This window comes from Varanus komodoensis, unplaced genomic scaffold (genome assembly GCF_004798865.1).
Source record: "Varanus komodoensis strain SLA01 unplaced genomic scaffold, ASM479886v1 scaffold91, whole genome shotgun sequence".
NCBI classification, from domain to species: Eukaryota; Metazoa; Chordata; class Lepidosauria; order Squamata; family Varanidae; genus Varanus; species Varanus komodoensis.
In genome coordinates, this window is record NW_025336610.1 from 560,351 (window position 1) to 579,175 (window position 18,825).

At 57.2% G+C, this 18,825-nt stretch overlaps 1 protein-coding gene across 2 annotated transcripts in view; it reads right to left on the reverse strand.

Moving 5' to 3' along the window:
- Window positions 1-18,825, reverse strand: part of NUMA1 (nuclear mitotic apparatus protein 1) — a 69,763-nt gene that overhangs the window by 34,261 nt on the left and 16,677 nt on the right. For both annotated transcript variants that reach the window (XM_044418540.1, XM_044418539.1), the window contains exon 2: window positions 5,273-5,342. In XM_044418540.1, the coding sequence (XP_044274475.1) occupies window positions 5,273-5,314 (42 nt within the window). In that variant the 5' untranslated portion in view covers window positions 5,315-5,342. The remainder of the gene's footprint in view (window positions 1-5,272; window positions 5,343-18,825) is intronic.

Consider the following 18,825-nt stretch of genomic DNA (forward strand, 5'->3'; position numbering starts at 1 on the left):
GTTCTTAAAAATATTACCAGCTGCTCAGCTTTTGGGGAAGAGGAAGGACAACCTCTCATCACTGTGGTGCCACAGAACCCCCTCCCGCTCCAAATTAGGCAGGTGCCAACCCTTCTGCATTTTTGGCATTTACTGAACATCCTTTCTTTTTTCAATATTTTTTGTACTTTCTTAAAAGAAATAGAATACAGAAAAGAGAACAATGTGAAAAAGAAAGAAGAATGCCAAGGGATCTTACATAAAGATAAAATAATTTATAGCAATTCCCAGAAGAACAATGGCACCTGCACGTATACAGTTTTGCTTCTGGTTGCCAAACACTGACATTCCTCAGCCTTTGTTCAGAGGCTTGTGGTATGTGTCCGTATCTCCAGTGCTGCCGCGCTGTTTAAGGATCGACACAACAGCAAGGCCACAAGGACACAGCCCAGAACCGTGTTCACTGCAAAGCACGGATGGCCATGAACGTTCAGGAATATCAGCACGGCGATCGGCACTCCCGTTGCGGCCTGTGCAGCTGCGGAGACTCCCTCGAGCCAGCAAAAGCAAAAGGGTCGCTGCAGAGCTGGGAGAAGGCTCTCTGTATTAAGCCGCGACTTTCCAGCTCTACTGGCATGGAAGGAACTTGGGCTCCGCCAGGAACCGCCACTTCTGCCCTCCCTCCCAGCCCATGCACATGGCGGGCATGTCGTGAGCGGAGCCGGCTGGAGCCGGGGGTCAGACCAGATGGCCCGGGAGGCCCCTTCCGCCTCGCTCGGCTTCTATGCTTCTAAGTGCTTCCCTTCCATATCCAATCATGTGCTCCTATTTTCAAGCCAGAGCCGAACACAAAATGACTTTCAATCAGAAGGACACGAATCCAAGCTCTGTGGAACAATGCAAAACACACACGCACGCACGAGGGAGCAGAACAGACCACTTCACCGGAGGATGTGGCAGGGTCCTCTAGTGACCCAGTTCCAGAAGTTGCTCAGTCATGGAACCAGGAGCCGGTGAGGACAGAATTCTCCTGTCCTGCAAGGTCTGAAAATAAGTGTCCCCAGGGATCTGCAGGCAATGATTTTTAGAGCTGCAGCAGCCCCATGCAGAATTTGCACCAGGAGAAGCTGAATCCTAGACCTTCCCTCAATTAAGCAAGTTTGCAGAGACTGCGGTATGGGGATACGTGGCCCAAAGCAGGGACAGCCAAGGGAAGAGCAATGTACCATGCAGGCCACCAAAGCCCAGACCCTGAAAATCCTGTGAGGCGTTTTCATGATGCCCTGGCTGCACAGAGCCCAGGAAAAAAGGCACAAGACACTAGGCTAAACATGAGCCAACAATGCGATGCAGCCGCCAAAGGGGCAAATGCTATTTTGGGGTGCATTAACAGAAGTGTTACTTCCAAATCATGAGAAGTAGCAGTTCCTCTATGCTCCTCACTAGTCAGACCTCACCTGGAACACTGTGTCCAGTTCTGGGCACCAAGATTTAAGAAAGATGCAGGCAAATGAGAAAGGGTCCAGCAGAGGGCGACAAAAATGATCCAGGGTTTGGAAACACTGCCCTGTGAGGAGAGACAGGGAACTGGGCATGCTCAGCCTTGAGAAGAGAAGGCTGAGGGGGGACATGGGATCCCTCCATAAGTACCTCAAAGGCTGTCAGAAAGAGGAAGGTCAGGATCTCTTCTCACTGATGCCAGGATGCATGACTCGGAGTAATCAAGTCAAGCTGCAGCAACCCAGATTCAGGCTGGGCATCAGGAAAAGCTTCTTCACTGTCAGAGCAATGCGACAGTGGGACCAGCTGCCTGGGGAGGTGGGGGGCTCTCCCACACTGGAGACATTCAGAAAGAAACTGGGCAGCCCGCTGAGTGGGGTGGTGTGACCTGGTGTCCTGCAACAGCAGAGGTCGGACCCGATGGCCTTCCTGGCCCCTTCCAGCTCTGCTATTCTAGGTATATGAAGACTGCAGCAGACACGTGAACCCAGATGTTCTGCCTCGGGTTGCAGGGTGAGGCCAGGAGGTGATCGACAAGGCTCCAGACCAAACGTCCTGGGAAGCTGAGGGGGATGGAAAGCCCACCACCCACCTCTTTGCCAGTCCAGCCACGCCTACAAAGGTGAGACAAGCTCTCTCTCTCTAGCCCCAACTGCTCAACCGCAAGCTAAATTAGTATTTTAAGATGCCTAACAGCAAGCCTTGGGCATTGTTTTCGGTTTATTCCAAACAGTACTTTTATTCTGCGTCATACTGAATGGAAGAGTGAGTGGAGAGGGCCACGCATCTGCCGGGGGGGGGGGGTGGCGCTGCCCAAGAACCAGCCGCGTGTGAGCTGCATGCCTGTGTGTGGGCGAGCTGGTGCAGGAAGAACGGACCCCCGCACAGGGCCCGACTCAGAACCGCAGCTCTCGCCCCTCGCCGGCCTCCCCAGCAAGCTGGCGACACTTGCTGTGGGCTTATTTCAAATGAAGGCTGCCTTGCGCGTGGTCGTGCGCGTGGGATCGACACGGGTGGCGGAGACACGTCCCGCTCCACGGGGACCGGCCTGCCCCTGGCCTCGCGCTGCCCTGCGCGTGGAAGCAGAAGACCAGGGACGAGGGGCCCTCCCGCCGCTCTCCTCCAGCTCAGAGCTAGCCAAGGGCCGGGCAGAGGGACGCCGTCTTTGCGCGGTCTCTGCCAGCAGGTCGAGGACCAACCACGGCAGGCACCGAGACAGGCGACGCACCTTTGGAGTCGAGCCTGGCAGGGAGAGGCTGGTTCGACTTGCTGCTTGTGCACCAAAGCCAACAGGAAGCTCCCGCCGCCTCTTTCGCCCCGCAGAATTCTCCCTTGAAAGGTGCTGTGCTGAGAGTGAACGAACGAAGCAACGGGTGAAGGAACACCCATTGGGAGGAAGCACCAGGCCGGTCCCGCTGGCCTTCCGCTGTGACAACCGAGCAAACAAGGCTGCTCCATTTTGCCAGGAAGCCCACCATGACTGACCTCGGTGTCCTGAAATCCTTTCTGGATTCAATTCCACCAAGAGGCCATCTGACTCTTCCCCGGGGCGAGGGTGCTCCGCCTGCCTTTTGAAGTCCTGGGCGGCTGTTTCTGGGTACTCCTTTTAATGGAAGGGTATGGCCCAGTGGGTGTGGGGCGATGGAAACATTCGCCCTTGCACACGCCTTATACAACGATGACCCCAGCCAACCAGTGCACCCATCCCATTGAAATGCACAAGCAGGACAACTGAGCGCTACCTAGTTTACAAAGGTAAACATAGAAACAGAAACAGAGCGAGCCAGGAGGGGCCTCCCGGGCCATCTAGTCTGACCCCCCGGCTCCAGCCAGCTCTGCTCATGTCATGCCCACCATGTGCACATCCAGCCTGTCCTTGAACACCCACACCGATGGGGCCTCAACGACCCCCCGTGGAAGCCCATTCCACACCTTCAGGGTCCCAACCGTCAGGAAGTGCTCCCTGGCATCCAAATGGAGCCTGGGTTCCCCGAGCTTGGCTCTGTTGGAGCGCATCCTGCCTTCCTCTGCAGGGGAGAACAGGCCTCCACCCACCTCAGCGTGACACCCCCTCACACACCTGCGTGTCGCCAACATAATTAGCAGATGGGGGAAATGTGTCCGAAATGGCTGCTAGAACTGGTCTGAGGGCCACAACACGGCCTGCAGAAAGGTCCCGCCTGGGCCGCCTCACCCCTACAGGCACCACACGGTTTAATGCTTATATTCTAATTCACTGCCCTACCTATTTTAGTTTACACACCTTCATCTCGCATATCCAATTTGTTAACTGAGCACACTGCATTTTTATCTTGACGAGTCTCAGGAATCCCAAGGAATGCAACTCCTCTTAGGCCTGGCTACCTCAGGCGTATCCCTGCGCACATCAGGAGAAGGCGAGGTTCGCTGGGGAAAGCTGAAGGCAGGAGGAGGGAGACCAGCTGCGAGCTGCCTCGGTCCTGGAAAGGGACCAAGGGCCTTGGCTTTACAGAAGCAATGCGGGGCTGTTAAGGACAGGGTGTCCGGAGAACACTCATTTGGAGCGCACGGCAAGCCTTGCCTGAATCCCAGGCCACTCCGGGAGCACTGCCCGAGGAGCAGAATCGGAATCCACGGGCAGAGAGCATCGCCTGGCTACAAAGAGCATTTCCAAGCGTTTCAGCGCGGCTGCGGCACGCCGGGCTGCAGCATGCCGACACCGCCGCATCAGCAGCCACTCTGGCTCCCGGGGGGCTTCCGGGCTCACCTCCAAGAGCTGTTTTAGCCCTGGACGTCCTTCATGGCTTGGGACAGCAGGGCCTAAAAGGCTGCTCCGTTCCACAGGGGCTTGCCCCGCAGGACCTGTCTCCGGGCGCCCCACCGCCCGGGACACAGCAAGAGACCGAGCGGCTGAAGGCGGCCCACCGGCAGTGTGTTCCCGCCGTGGGGGGGGGGCACCCCCAGCTGCTTCCCTTCGCCAAGCTCTCTGCTGTGACCTGTCACACGTTCTCTGGGCCTTTCCATTCCTTTGATCTCTTCTCTCTGCTTTATTTTGGCAGCGCTTGTTGCTTTTATGGCGCTTCCGCCGACTTTATCGTTTTTAATATATTTTGGTATGTTCTTCATCTGAATGGTTTTAATTTATTTCACTGTATTTTGCCATTTTGCAAGCTGCCCTAGATTTGTATGGAAGGGCAGGCTCCAAACCTCTAGTGAATGAAGGAGGCAGGATGCCGCGAGGCCGAGCGACGTCTGCGCCACCTGCCCCAGACCTTCCGGGTCAGTCAGGCTCAGGGTCAAGGCACCCGCCCCCCGCCAAAACAGGCGAGAGCCTCATCGTGAAGGTGCACACAGGCGCTCCATCGTTCTGAAGTCCCTTTTCCGTGAGGAGGGAGTGGCAGGAGGGAAGGTCTGTCCAGCTGCTGGTCGCTGTTGCACAGAATCCCCCCCAAACCCCACAAGCCAGCTCAAACGTGGCCCCCCAGCCCCCACAAAATAAAGCCTTAGTTCGCCACCCATACATGTTTCTCTGGCACGGAAAAGCCCCTGGACTTGTGCATCGCCTCCTTCGCACGTCCTCCATTTCTCCTCCCTAATGACCCGCTTTGCCACCGAAGAACAGCCGGCTCCTGCAAGTGGCCGCTTTGCCGCAGGGCCGACCACGGGGCCGGCAGGGCAGCAGCACACGGGCGGCCGCCGGCAACACCACCGCTCTGGGCAGAGATCACGCAGCACAGCACAGCCGCAGCTGGAGAGCAATGCGAGGGGCGATCCCGTCCCGCAGGACGGCCACAAACAAGGAAGGGACACTCACCCACGCGAGGAGAGCCGAGGCTCTTGTGCTGTGAAGAGACATCTTTGTGCTTTGCCCGGTTCCCCTCGACCTAGAAGGACCAAAGAAAGGGAAAGCGCAGTTAAAGTCTGGAGATAAACACGTCTGCTCTTCATTCAAGATACGGCTCTTCATAAGGAGGCGGCACGAAAGGGCAGCTGTTCTGCTCCTGTTGAAATCACAACCCTTTCCGCAGAGGGAAAAGAGGGCGCGAAACTTTGCAACGAACCTTTGCTTGGCAGGGCTCTTGCCATGCGACACTGGAGCAAATGGCCCAACTCGGCCGGCGGGGCTTCTAGTTCTGTGCGAGAGCAGCTCCAGCGGGAACGTGCGGCATACGCGGCGCCCAAGACGCCCCACAGAGAACCAGGGGCCCGCGGCAGGGTTATCGCGCTTCACACGGCTCGTTGCTCTGTGGGACCCCAGGAACCGCGCTGCGGCGTGCGTTCCACGTTTCCACCACTGTGTGAGGCAGCAAGAGCTGCCGCGGCTGCAGCAGGAGCTCCAGACCCCCGTTTGCTGCACTGCTCCCCCCAGAAATTGCTAAGGCGGCTGCAGCTGAGCTCCGGCCAGCGGCCTCCTGCTCCTCGCGGGTGCGGGGCTTCTGATGCTCGGCCGCGGAGGCAGGATCCTGCCAGCGGGGGGGCCCTGAGCCCCTCCACCTGCAGCGGCGGCGACCGCGGGAGAGCCACACTCGGCACGCCTGCCCGGTCGCTGCCCTGCGATGGGGCGCCAGCGCTCTCTCCCTGTGGGGGCAGCCTGCTCGAGGGCACACAGACCCAGTGTGGGCCTTCCCCTCTCCGCTCTGCCTTCCGCCCACTCCTCCCTGGTCCCCCACCGTCCTCACGATGCCGACGCAAGAGCGGGATCCGGTCCCGGCGTGCGCAACGGCCACTCCAGGGTGGGAGGTGGAGAAAGCTTTATCCTGCAGGAAAAGGTCTCCCTGCACAAAGCAGGCAACTGGAGCCCAAGGAAAAAGCAGCTTTCTGTTTTATCATGTTTTAGAGGAATGTAAACAGCGCTGGCACAGTCTTATCTTCCAGGGTCACGGAACTGCCTCCTTCCCAAACCCCACGTGTAGGCACTTCTGGGGGACACTCAGGTCTGCCCCTCAACTGCTCCCCACAAGGCCTGCCGGAAACCTTCGCTGGGTAGATGCCCAGACAGGTACCCCCAGGAAAGTCTGCCCCGCAGGCCGCGCCCCCTCCATCCCTGGCACAGGGGCCTCGCTGACGCGTGGTGTGTGGACACCGCCAGTGCGCTTGAGCTGCATGCAGAAAACCCCTCCAACCCCCCCACAGCCCTCTCTAGCTCCCTCCATCCTGCATCCCTCGCAGGGAGACTGCGGTGCGAGGACCCCCACCCAAAGGTTCAGGGTTGGTTCCTGGGCAGAAGAGAGGCTACCCCATGACTCTGGGGCTCCACAGCAGACGGCACTGACTACCAGCCCCTCCGCGGCTGTGGGGTGGGGCCTCACGTGCCTGCATCGTGGGCTTGCGTCAGTCCTGATTCACAGCCATACTAGCCCATCAGTCTGCGGGCTTTCTAGAGAGGGCACACCAAGGGGAAACCCGATACGAAGGGATTGCCTCCCAGTGATATAAAACCAATCCCGCCTCATTTCTTCAGCTGCCGATCTGCCTCCATAATTGTTTATTGCATCCATATCTAGCCTATTTTCTTACAAAGAGCTCCTCTCTAGCAACAGCTTTCCCAGTACCAGAGGCAACCTCCTCCCCGCTTGACGATGATAATAACGATTTGTAGAGTGGAGTCACTACCGTAGTCACAGCGGTCTGTGCCACCTCGGGTCTCTAGGAGAGGCCCCACATTTGGAAAGTAGCCGCCTCGCAAACAATTCCTTGCACAGGCAACAGTACGCAAGGGCATATCCAATCCCCCCCAAAGGGCATTTAACATGGTACAGTCCTGGCTTGTTCTTGAGCATTTGGGATAGCTCTACTCGGAAACGACTGTCATGATGATGTTTGGATCCTGATTTCAAATTGCTAGGATTTCCCAGTAAAAAAGGAAGGGAAAAAAATAAAGAAGCTTCTGTAGGAAACAGAGAACTTTCAGCAACTTCTAGAAAGCAGGAAATTTTGCCCAGAAGCAAAATGCTAATGGAAAGCAAACATGAACACAACCCTTCCACTTCATTCAGGAGGAGGCTCGGCTGCCTGAAGCGAGGACTGACGCCCTGATGCGGGAGGGGGACCCGGGATGGGATTGGGATGCCGCTCCACCAGTTTCAACTTGCCATCCAGCCCTGGAGAAATGCTGGAGCATGGATGCAGTTATGACTCAAGACTCCAAGGAAAGGGATAAACAGGAAGTTGACTTCTGGAATTCATATGCAAAAGCTTCTCAGTTGACTACAAACTTAAATTAGATGTTGGTTTTTTTTTTTTTTTTTAAGATTGTGACAGTTGATCTCCACAACTGACTTTGTGAAAGCGGAGAAAATTAGAACTCGTTATACAACAGCCTGTATCCAGAGAAATTACCTCACTATCCTCATCCCATCCTGGAACAGGGTGACTGCATGTAAACCAGGTTTCAATGCCATGCATTTTTTGACAAATGTGCTTTGCAACCGGCTGCTGCACCAATTGAAAGATGCACGTTGCCAACTCTGGAGGGAAGAGCGAACCAAATCAACCTTCCAGTGGATTGCTGAAACTCCCGAGGCCAACACGGCAGCCTTGATGGTTTTCCGTCAGAACGCCTGGGTTCTTCCTCACTGAATGCTATTTTTCCACAGGTGGCATGCACAGTCCCCTGGAATTTATCATTGCGTGGGGCTGCTTTTGGAGGGGGGAGTGTAAACCCATTTTTGCTGTCTCTGTCAACATACATACCTATTTAAAAGTCTGCTAGCTAACATAATCCAAGCCTTCTAGTCATGGCAGCCCTCGTCCTCTTTGTACTACAGAATTTACGTTTGCTTTTAGGAATGAATGTACACTAGACGGATTTCTGTTTGACTCCCCAAGCACCAGCAAGGATATACTAAGCAAGATCACTCACTTGAAGACTTCAGTGCTCAGGACTTTACAGAAGCAAGAACGGCTCATGACTCATCAGAACGAAGCTGTTCTGTGGCATGAAGAGCAAATATCCGTGCTATTTAGTTGACAGAATCTAATACGAATAAATCACACAACAGTAAGTTGCATGTACTATTTCCTTTTGTTCCCGGGTTGCCCTTTTATACATAAAAGCGCAGCATTTAAGGCTATATAAGTAGTGGAGTGTTATGAGTTCTATTTTAAACTGCTACGGCGGAAGGCTTTTATGTATTTGCATTGCTATTTTAGTGCATCATTATAATTTGCACCTCCAGATACTATTTGGAAACTCATTACCTTTGAGAAGCGCTCATAAACCTCAAGTTTAACTAAACAACCTCACCTTTCAATCAGCCTGACTTGCCTCAAAGGCGATTATACCTATTTTACAGAAAAGAGAGGGAGGGTGGGCGAGGGAGTGCCGACCACGCCGGCCTACAAGAACGAAATCCAAGGCCTGGGATGGGAGCTGCTCTTCCCGCCCGGCCAAAAGGCCGCAGGACCACAAGCCAGAGCCCTGCTCCAAATCTCATCTTAAGCCAAAGCGGCCCCGGCCCTCCTCCCCAGAACTCATTCCGGCTACAGAGCGACCGACCAGCAGCAGCCGCTCCGCTCTCTTCAGCAAGACTGGACATTTCAGGCACGGGAAACACAAACCAGAAGGAAGGGCAGAACGTTCGCGTGGGGTCTGCAGCAAAGAAGGTTTCTCTGCGGCACAGCCGTGACCTTACATGCGTTTTCGACAGCAACATGTCCTTATCCCAAACTCTTTGAGGCAGCTTTCCTGGGCCTATAGTGTGTAAATCGTTGACACAGAAAGGAGCCGGTTGGTAAGAAACACATGGACGGCCGGACTGGGATTCTGTGCAACGTGCACCGAATTATGCAGTTCAAATCGAGAGATGCAGAGCCAACAAACCTGCGGAATAGTTTCACTTTACTGGGTGCATTTTAGCACCTGGCCTGTATTCAAAAATCTGCTTTAGCCACTGCCTACGGGTAGATTGTAGCCATTGAGGGAGGGCGAGAATCCGAGCAAGTGAGGGGAATAAACTGTTATTACGATGTTGCATTAGCTGGAGCTCTCTGGGTGGTTCAGGACGTTTAAGCCACCCAACCAGCTTTCCACATGAATGCTAGGCTCAGGCGTCTTACCTGCAAGCCCCCATTCACAAAAACACAATACAATGAAAGCTCACAGATGCTCGTCAGGCAGTTCAGTGCCAGGTTTTTAAAATGACACCAAATGCACAAATCTGCACTACTCTGCCAGTGGAGGGTGTCCCGTGTTTGCGGGAGCCACAAACTCATCGCAGGTGGCCCCGACTTGCTTCCAAGCTGATAGCCACCTACCCGAGCTTATTAGAGGGAATAATCATCCAGGCCCATCAGCTTCGGCTAAATTAAATGCCGCCACTGCTCCTCTCTAGCCATGGGGAAGCAGGCAAGAACTCCTCTTTCAACCTTTGGTCAACACCGGCCCGCACGGTTGCCACCACGAGGGCCCTTTCCAAGAGGAGGAGGGGGATGCAAAGATTTTGGACTCTGCAGAAGCGGCCGCGTTCCCTTTTCCATGGCCAGGCTGCCGTCCCGCACGGCAGGGGAACACCACGCTCTGAGCTCTGCCCCTGAAACCCGTCACCTTCCGAAGGCCAGGCTCCGTCAACTGCGGAGGGCTCTCGCTGCGCGGGGTGCCAAAAGCCCGACCAGCCACCGCCCGCGGTTTGTCAGTGTCCCGCAGCCCAGGAGGCGGTGCTGCCGCAGGCCGGCCGCCCCTGCCTGCACGGTGGAGATGGAGACGAGTGCGAGGAATGCAGGGGGAATGAAGCCGGGCGAGAGGGCCAGCTCCCTACCGCGACTTCATCTCGTTTTCGTTTATGCTGGTATTTTAACTGTACTGTTTTATCAAATGTTATTGCGTTCCTATTTTCAACGACTGCCCAGGGAGCATGATGCTAATGGGTGACTCTCAATAGTAATAACAATAATACAGCAAGGAGCCACAGCTCTTTATTTCTCAGAGCGAGCAGCCACCTCGGAGCGGGAGCAGTGCCGACCGAGGCGGCCCTGGCCAGCAGGCAGAGCGCCCGCTGAGGGGCAGCTCCTGTCTCAGCATGCCCGAGACGCCCGCCCGCCCGTCCCAGGGCACTCGCGTTGCAAGGCCACCGATACGCCCGTGGTAGGGCAGTTCCACTCCTGGTGACTAACGGTTGCTGAGCCCAGCTCAGGATCAGATATACAGTGAAAGGACAGAGGGGGGCTGTGCCATTCCACCTCCGGATGCCTGCTTTTTCCCAAACAAACAGGAGAGAACTGGGGGTTAGGAGTATTGTGGCAAGATCCGCTACTCTCCTATTGCTTTCTCCCACGTGCATCTCTTGCACAGACTCCTCGAGCCGGACCAGCAGGCCAGTGAGCCCAGTCCTCCCTCAGGGCAGGAATCCAGCTGAGAGCATGTCAGCCTGACGGCCCACCGCGACCCTGGGCCACCAGTTCCCACATCGGACTGCTCTGCCCGGAGCAGGCTTTCCCTGACGTTCAGCTGAAACCTGCTTCCGTGCCACAAGCCCTTTTCCGGTGCCTCGGCCCTGGACGGGAGCGCAGGCAGCAGCCTCGCCCTCCGAGGGGCGGCCCTCCCTCGCTACTTGCGAAGCCCCACCACATCCTCTGGCGGGCCTTCCGCCTTCCCTCAAGGGCCTTTCTAGCCCCTGCTCATCTCTGCTGCCTGTCTCGAAACGAGCTCCAGCTCCTTCAAGTGAGGCACTGCTAGCCGGACTCGGGCCGGTGGGGCCATATGGACCCTGGCGCACCTGTGTGCAGTGCGAGCACACACAAAAACGCCTCTCGCCCCCTTCAGCTCTGCACCTCTCTCACACGAATGCACATGCGCGCGCACGAGTGACTTTTCTGCTCAGCGTGGAGGGGAGCCCTTCGTGTGGCACTCAGACACAAGCACCGTTGCCCTCCCAATCGCTTTGGCTTCAGGTTGACCTTTCCTGGGTTCCTTGCACTGCTCCTCATGGCAGGCCGCTGCGCGAGCCTTTCTGGCAGAGAAGGTGGCTTACGCACTCCAAAGCAAGCGTGTTGGCTTTGGCAGTAAATCAGCCTTGGAAAGGCAGGCCCATGCGCCTGCGCCCGCTTCGCACGGGCTCCTCAGCCAAGAGCGTGTGCTGCTCTTTAACAGGAAAGGCAACCAAGCGCCCTCCCTCTGCCTGCGTGCAGGGAAGCCGCACGGGAACATCAGGCAGAGGCGGCGCTCGGGGTCGAGGGTGACGGGACGGGACACAAAGCCCTGGGCCACTACCTGCTGCGGTCGCCCGTCCGCTCCCCCAAGCCGCCAGTGATCATGTGGCTGCCAAAGTAGAAGACCCCGGCCCCAGTCTGCAAGCAGGAGGAAAGGCCGCCAGGGCAGCGGCGCTCCAGGCAGGGCGGCCCCCCAGGACAGCTTGTGCGCCTCCTGCTCAGGCCAGCGTTTGCTCCGCTGACCTACTAAATGGTTAATCTGCCAAGTATTAATCCTCATGTATTTTATCTGGATTCGGTTTTATTGTGTTTCATTCATCATTTCAGTACTGAGCATACCTTTAACAGAAAAGCTGGGTGAAAATACTTTAATAAACAAAAAACAAACCAGATGTACGGTTGGAAATCTGCTTCCAGTCTTCTCACACCAGCATGACTGGGGGGTGGGGGGGGGGGGGGGAAGGGGAAGAAAAAAGGGGGGGGGGGGGGGGGGGGGGGGGGAGGGAGCACTCCTGTGTGGGACCAAGCACACCAGCTGCACCTCCCAGGCACCAGCATGGCCTCCTTCCCTGCCCAGGCCCTGAAAAATCATGATCCGATCAACTGGGCTGCTCCGTCAGGGAGGAAAGCGGGGCGGGGACCCTTGGGTTAAGAGGGATGCTGGGGGAGGGGGCCATGCCCCCGTATCTGCTACAGGTGATACAGCAAGACCCCCAGGGCCTGACTTGGAAGTGGTTTGATGAGCTTTCAGTCGCAAACAGGTAAATGCCCTGAACTGGAGCTGGTGCCGCAAACATGCTCAGCATCCTTGCACTGAAGCTGCTCAGCCCCAAGCACAGGCAGGCCCACGAGGACGTGAACTTTGGCTCGAGCGAATGCTGGCGGCAGCCCAGAAGGCCCCAGCCAGGGCCTATTCTGTCATCCGTCCGATGGCCAGGCACACCCGGAAGATCAACAGGATGAGAGGAGGAGCCACCTCAAAGGGCTCCAGGCCAAAGCCCACCCCCCCACAAGGCTGCCAGAATGCCGGGCCTTCGAGCCACTGCTGCAGAATTGTGCTTCGCATACACGGGCTATCCCAGTAAGCTTTGCCCCGACTGCCCATCCCGCCCCTGCTTCGGGCTGCTGGACAGAAAGCCCCCAGCGGCCCCGCACTCATGGCAGACCCCTCCACCTGCCCTCGACTAAAGCAAGACCCTTCAGACACTGAGAGGCAGGACAAAAGTTGAGCGCAAGCTCGGCCTCACGGCCACACGTTCCACAGCTTAAAGGGCTGTTCATATGCTCCTTTGCTTCTGCTATAAAGCACTTGAAGCCATTGAATCACAGCCATTTCTTTCTCGGTAGGTTTCCAGTTTGGTTACAACAGAGTCACCAAAAGGTGGGGGCAACGGGAGGGGGCAACAAACAAGCAGGGCAACAAACCTGGAGTTAACCACAGCTTAAATAAGTGCTGGCACTTCATTCTTTTTACCGTCAGGCCAAAACCTTTTTATTTTCCCAGTACTTTAACTTTTCCATCGAGACTTCAAGTGGCTTTGCATTGTATAGAACAGGTATTGTGCTCCACTTAGTTTTACTGTAAGACCGTCCCGAGGCCATTTGGTAGCGGATCGTATACAAACGCTTCAAACAAACAAACAAACAATAAGCAACACACTTCTCACGCTCTCAATAAAGCCCAAGGACGACAAATCCATACCGCATCTACTTCAGTTTCAAGCATGGAAGAGGAGCAACGAAAGGCTCCTTTCCAGCAGTTTCGGCATTGCACATCTAACCCTCCACACGCCAGGAGTGCGCTGGAAGCACGCCCCACACAGGCCGCCACACCAGTGAGCTCTGCAGTCCGGGAACGTCCACCCCAAGGCAGCAGCAGAGGCTCCAGGGCTTCCAGGACACGTCCCACGGAATATCAACCAACGCAGACGTTACGGACAAGCTCCCTTCAAGTCAGCGGCCAGCATATCCCCCGCATGGCCCTCACCAGGAATCTCATCACCTGGCGGGGGCCTTTCCCAAGCCCCCCAGCTCAAGAAGCAAGGCCGTCTCAGCAGAGCACTGCCCCCCAGCCTCGAGACCAGCAGCTGCCCGCTTCCTTTAAGAAGCAGTTTAGTCCTAGCTGCACCGAGACTCTTGACAATCCGACGTGCAATCTTCCGCTGCGTCACGGACACACTGGAAGCCGCCTTGACCTGCGCTGTTTTTATTCCGATGTGTGTGTTCTGGGGATCTGCACTACCTCCCTCATGAAATCGCGTACTTCATCATCGCTAGCTACAGCGAGGATCCAAATTGGGGTGGAAAACCAGGACAGAGCAAACGCATTAAATAAACTGTAGTCATGTAAGATTTCCAAGACCCGATAAAATCACTACTCCGAAGGCTTGCTGTCTAAATCAAGAAAGCGGGAAAAAAACGTGGGCTGAACAGAAAACACTTTGCTCACCTTCTCAAACCTGTATGTGATTCAAGCACTGGGAAAATGCCAAGTGCTGGACTGGCTGCTCAGGAATCTGCAGCAGCAGCTGCTGCTGGGCTGAGGTCCCGAGAGGTGAAATGGTCAAATCCACAGAAGCGGCGAGTAAATCCCCTCACTCTTTTGGGATTGGGACATTTGCTCTGACAGCACGAGCACTAATTTTCCGATATTCCGCTTGGCTGCGGTGCACGACCTGACCAACGCGCGCCTCCGAGAGAGAGCACAAAGACAAACCTGGTGGGCGCCCGCTGGCCGTCACCCATGGCCGTGACAAGCGCCACCACTGCGCTCGGCTGCGCCCCGGACTTTGCCCCACCTGGAACATGGGCAGAGCCCGGCTGGGCCGGAGCCGAGGTCCACCCCGTCCGGCGCGCCACACGCACGGCAGCAAAGCCGCTGCCCACAGCACGCCTCCAGCGGGACGGGCGCAGGGCGGCCCCCCACCCCTGGTGAAGGAAGTAGCCCAGGGCCCGCGAGGCGAGCGGCCAGGGGTGGCCTCCTCCCTCCTTGTTCAGAAGCCCGCGAGGCGATGCCGAGGCAAACCCGTCTGCCTCCAGACACAACCAAGCGCACCAGGCGGGACCCAAGGAACGGCTGCCGTAGGGTTCAGCGACGGTAGGAACATCACGCCGTTGAAGCGTGCAGGCACGAGGGGGGGGGGATGCTCGTAAGAGGAATCCCGCTCTGCACGGAGAAGGCTGCCGATGCCTCCTCGCCACGGTCTCTCCAGGAGCAGAATGCTGGGCTGGGTGGCCCTGGCTGGATCCGGCAGGACTCCTCCGATGTCTGCCCTTTTCTAACCCACAACCACTAGAAAACAGCAGCAAACCGCCCGTGGCCTTGGATGGGCACAGCGGCCTGACAGCCACAGGCTACAGCGAAGCCAGTGGACCAGCAAGGCCGGAGGGAGCCCCCCCAACTCCCAACACAGCAGCAGAGCCCCCCCCCCCCCCCCCGGTCAGGCTCTAGTTAGCAGGTTTTCACAGGCCACTAACTTTCCTGGGCTCACTAACAGGGCTGAAAGTTCAAGTACAGCAGCTACCCCGTTCCTTTCCGAGCCTCACGAAGGGAAGGAATGAAAAGCAGGAAATGCTGGTGGCCTGCCATACTGTAACTCCTAGAGGTGGGCCTGGGGGGGGGGGGGTCTTCTGCTCCAAAGCCGAGAGCTCCCTGCCGCATCAGGCCAAGAGTCTATCCAATCTTACCCGGGAGAGATGGGTTGAGGTCGACACCTGCCTGGAGGATCACTTGGGAAACAGACCGAGTCTCAGCCAAGCTCACAGACACACAGCATGCTCCGCTTTATGCTTTCCTCAAGGAAGAACATTTGGGCGCGGACTTGTAGGTAGTCATTTGCCCAACTGCCAAGAAGAAGAAGTGCTCCGGGTGCCCGGACTGGAGAGGTCATGTCGAGTGGAGCCGGGGCATTTCAGGCAAATGATGTGCCACCAGTGACTAACACTGGTGCATAGGAAGGAGGTGCCTAGCAAAGATTGGCATGGGCGAGCTACCTCCTTGAAGAACATGCTGATTAACTGGTTAGGCAGATATGAAGTACCAGAGGTGAGCTACTCCTCCCCGGATGGACGTGCAGCATCTCTCTGGCCCGGCCACTGTCGGCCTCGCTCAGAGCACACCCCGCAGCTCGCCTGCTCCCTGTTGAAAACACGCGTACTGACGCTCCTCCACGTGAAGAGCTGCTGCAGTCGCACCGGGTGTGGGGCTATAGGTGGCCGTGCGCTGCCACTGCTCAGAGCAGCTCCGACGTGTCTGAGGCAGCTCGGGGTCGGCGGGCACTTCTCAGCCGAGACCACTCACGGAGGCGACGTGGGCAGCTGCTCGGACTGGCCCACAGGCAGGCGGGGCTCTTGCGGGCCCGCTCAGCGCCGGGACCACCAGCACTCCGGAGCGGAAGGGTGGCGAGCCCAAGGGGATGCGCAAGGCGCGCGGTCTGCATGCTCTGCACGCTGTGCGGAAGCCTTCCAAGTGGCTCCCTATACGCACAAGGCCGGGTCGGGCCAGCCGCATCTCGCCTGAACCGGCACCGCGAAGCAGAGCACGTCAACTGGCAACCACCCACTGCCTGCTGCATCCTCCCCACACGCGACCGAGGGCTCTTTGGGGGCCTTCCGCAGCAGCTCAAGCTGGCCGGCTGCTTTCCAAGCATGAAGGACTGAACATCCTGACTGGAAAGCCGCTACCTGCAGGGCTGCCCGGAAATGCTCTTTGGGTACCCAAACGCTAAACTTTTAATAGTTAAGCAAAGCCAGCTGGCTTGAGCGGGACGCACGGCTGCCGTTCCTCGTAACAGCAGCCCTGCACAGTTGACCCTGTCGAAGGGGCAGTGGAACAGCACTCTTAAAAATGCGGCAGCAGCTTCTGTATGCTCAGAGACTCTCTGAGTACACAAATGTACACATTTTTAAATTTAAAGAGGAGGGAGTTTTCAAAATCCCAAATGGTCATGGACTACCAAGAGTTGTGGAACCCCAAGGGCAGGTATATTTGAGCGATTGCGAGCAGCTCTCACTTCTTCCCAGTGGAAGGAAAAAAAACACAGGCGTACGACCTACACCTGGAGCCCACAACCTACACCTGAAGCAAACATCCATCACTCTGCGGATGCTTGTGCTGCACCTGGGGACATCGGAGGGATGTCCGCGTGACGGGGAAGGCAGAAGCACTTGGTGCAGCCCTACTCCCAAGTTGTGGGTTTATTTAAACAGCAAGTTAAGCACCTTCCTTGGCCACTAGTAAAGCTATCGATTAAGTCTATGTTGGAAGTCAGTTGATGTGGCTATCAGGCTGCCCCTCAAAGGCAGAAAGAAACGGAAATGGAGGACGAGGAGAGAGAATTCGGCTGCCTACAGGAGCTTATAGCTACTATTAGTGGGGAATCATCGGGATGGCGGCCAGTGATGAGCAGGGTCCCCCAGGGCTCTGTCCTGAGGCCGATCCTGTTCCATCTTTTCATCAATGACATGGAAGAAGGGGTGAACAGTCTGCTGATCAGATTCGCAGATGACACTAAAATGGGGGGGGCGCAACTGAGGAGCAGGTACTCCAGATCAAGAAGGATCTGGACAGACTATGGAAGTGGATGGGGGGACAACAGGATGGCGTTCAGTGTGGATAAGTGCCAGGTCTTACAGGTATAGGATGGGGGACAAGTGGCTGGAGAGCAGCACTTGTGAAAGGGACCTCGGGGTGCTGGGTGACTGCAGGCTGAACATGAGCCAGCCGTGTGACGCGGTGGTCAAGAGGGCGAACGCCACCCTTGGTTGCATAGCCAGAAGTGTGGCTTCCAGATCGAGAGAGGTGTTACTGCCACTCTATATGACTCTGGTGCCCCCGCAACTGCAGTATTGTGCTCAGTTTTGGGCCCCTCATTACAGGAAGGATATAGCCAGGTTGGAGTCAGTGCAGCGCAGGGCCACACGGTTGGTGGCCGGTTTGCAGGGGATGCTGTATGAGGCGAGGCTGAGGGAACTGGGTCTTTTTAGCCTGGAGAAGAGGAGACTCAGAGGGGATCTGTTGGCAACATCCAGGTACGTGAGGGGTGCAATGCAGAGGTGTGTCCTGGCCTTTTTTTCCCCTGTAGTGGAAGGCAGGACATGTTCTGATGGAGAAATTTCAGGGAACCGAAATTTAGGGTGGAAGCCAGGAAGTATTTCCTGACAGTTAGGACCCCCAGAGCATGGAATGAGCTTCCACGGGAGGTAGTTGAAGACCCATCGGTGAGGGTGTTCAAGGGTAGGCTGGACGTGCACATGGTAGGCATGTCATGAGTGGAGCCAGCTGGAGCCAGGGGTCAGACTAGATGGCCCAAGAGACCCCTTCTGACTCCTGTTTTCTCTCCTTCTATGGTAAGTTTCTGGGAAAGGGGAAGTTGGGGCGTTCTTGAAGTCCCCCCAATCACCCTTCCTTCCCTGAACCAGCCATGCCAGTTTCAGGAGCAAAGAGAAAGCAAGCACCCCCAAAACACTGCACCCCAAAAATGCTTGGGTTGGTGCTGCCAGCCCTGTAGCACCATGGGGTACCGCAGGAGCAGGTGAGGGAGAGAAACGGCATGCCGCTCCGGCCCCTCCTCCCAAAACGGTCTCTGGCAGGCCTGACGAGGCCAGCAGGTCCCAGCTGCAGACCACCTTGGGCCTCGACCGCCAGCGCTGCCCCTCTGCGGGGGGCGCCCCACGTCTTCCTCGTGGGCTACTCTGGAAACCGACGTGCGCAGGCGCCCTGGGAGGCCCCGAAGCAGCACCCCCTGCTCCCCGCCTCGCGTTAGCCGGGCCAGGGGCCGCGACCCTGGGCAATGCCGCGCACCTTCCCACTCGCCTGCAGGGAACCGGGGGGGGGGGCGCTCCGCGTACTCACACCGGCTCCCCCGCGTGTTCTGGCGGCGGCGGGCCGGAAAGAACCCCTGACCCCGCGCCCCAGACGCGAGGAACGCGGCCCGGGCAGCGCCGCGCCGGGCGCACCAGCGGCCAGCCCAGCTTGCAAACGAGTGGCAACGGCCGCGCTTGCGGGCCGCCTCCGCCAGCGGCCCTCCAGAGGCGCCCTGCGAAGCCGCGCTCTTGCGCAACGGCCCCTGCGGCCGAGGAACAAAGGAGGCCCGGCCGCGGCTGCCCGGGCCTCGGGTCTGGCCAATGGCGCGGGCGCGCAGCGAGTGGCGCGGCGCTCCGGGCGGCGTTCATGGCGGCCGCGCGGCGCTCCGCCAAGCGGCTGCTCCGGCCGGGCGGGCG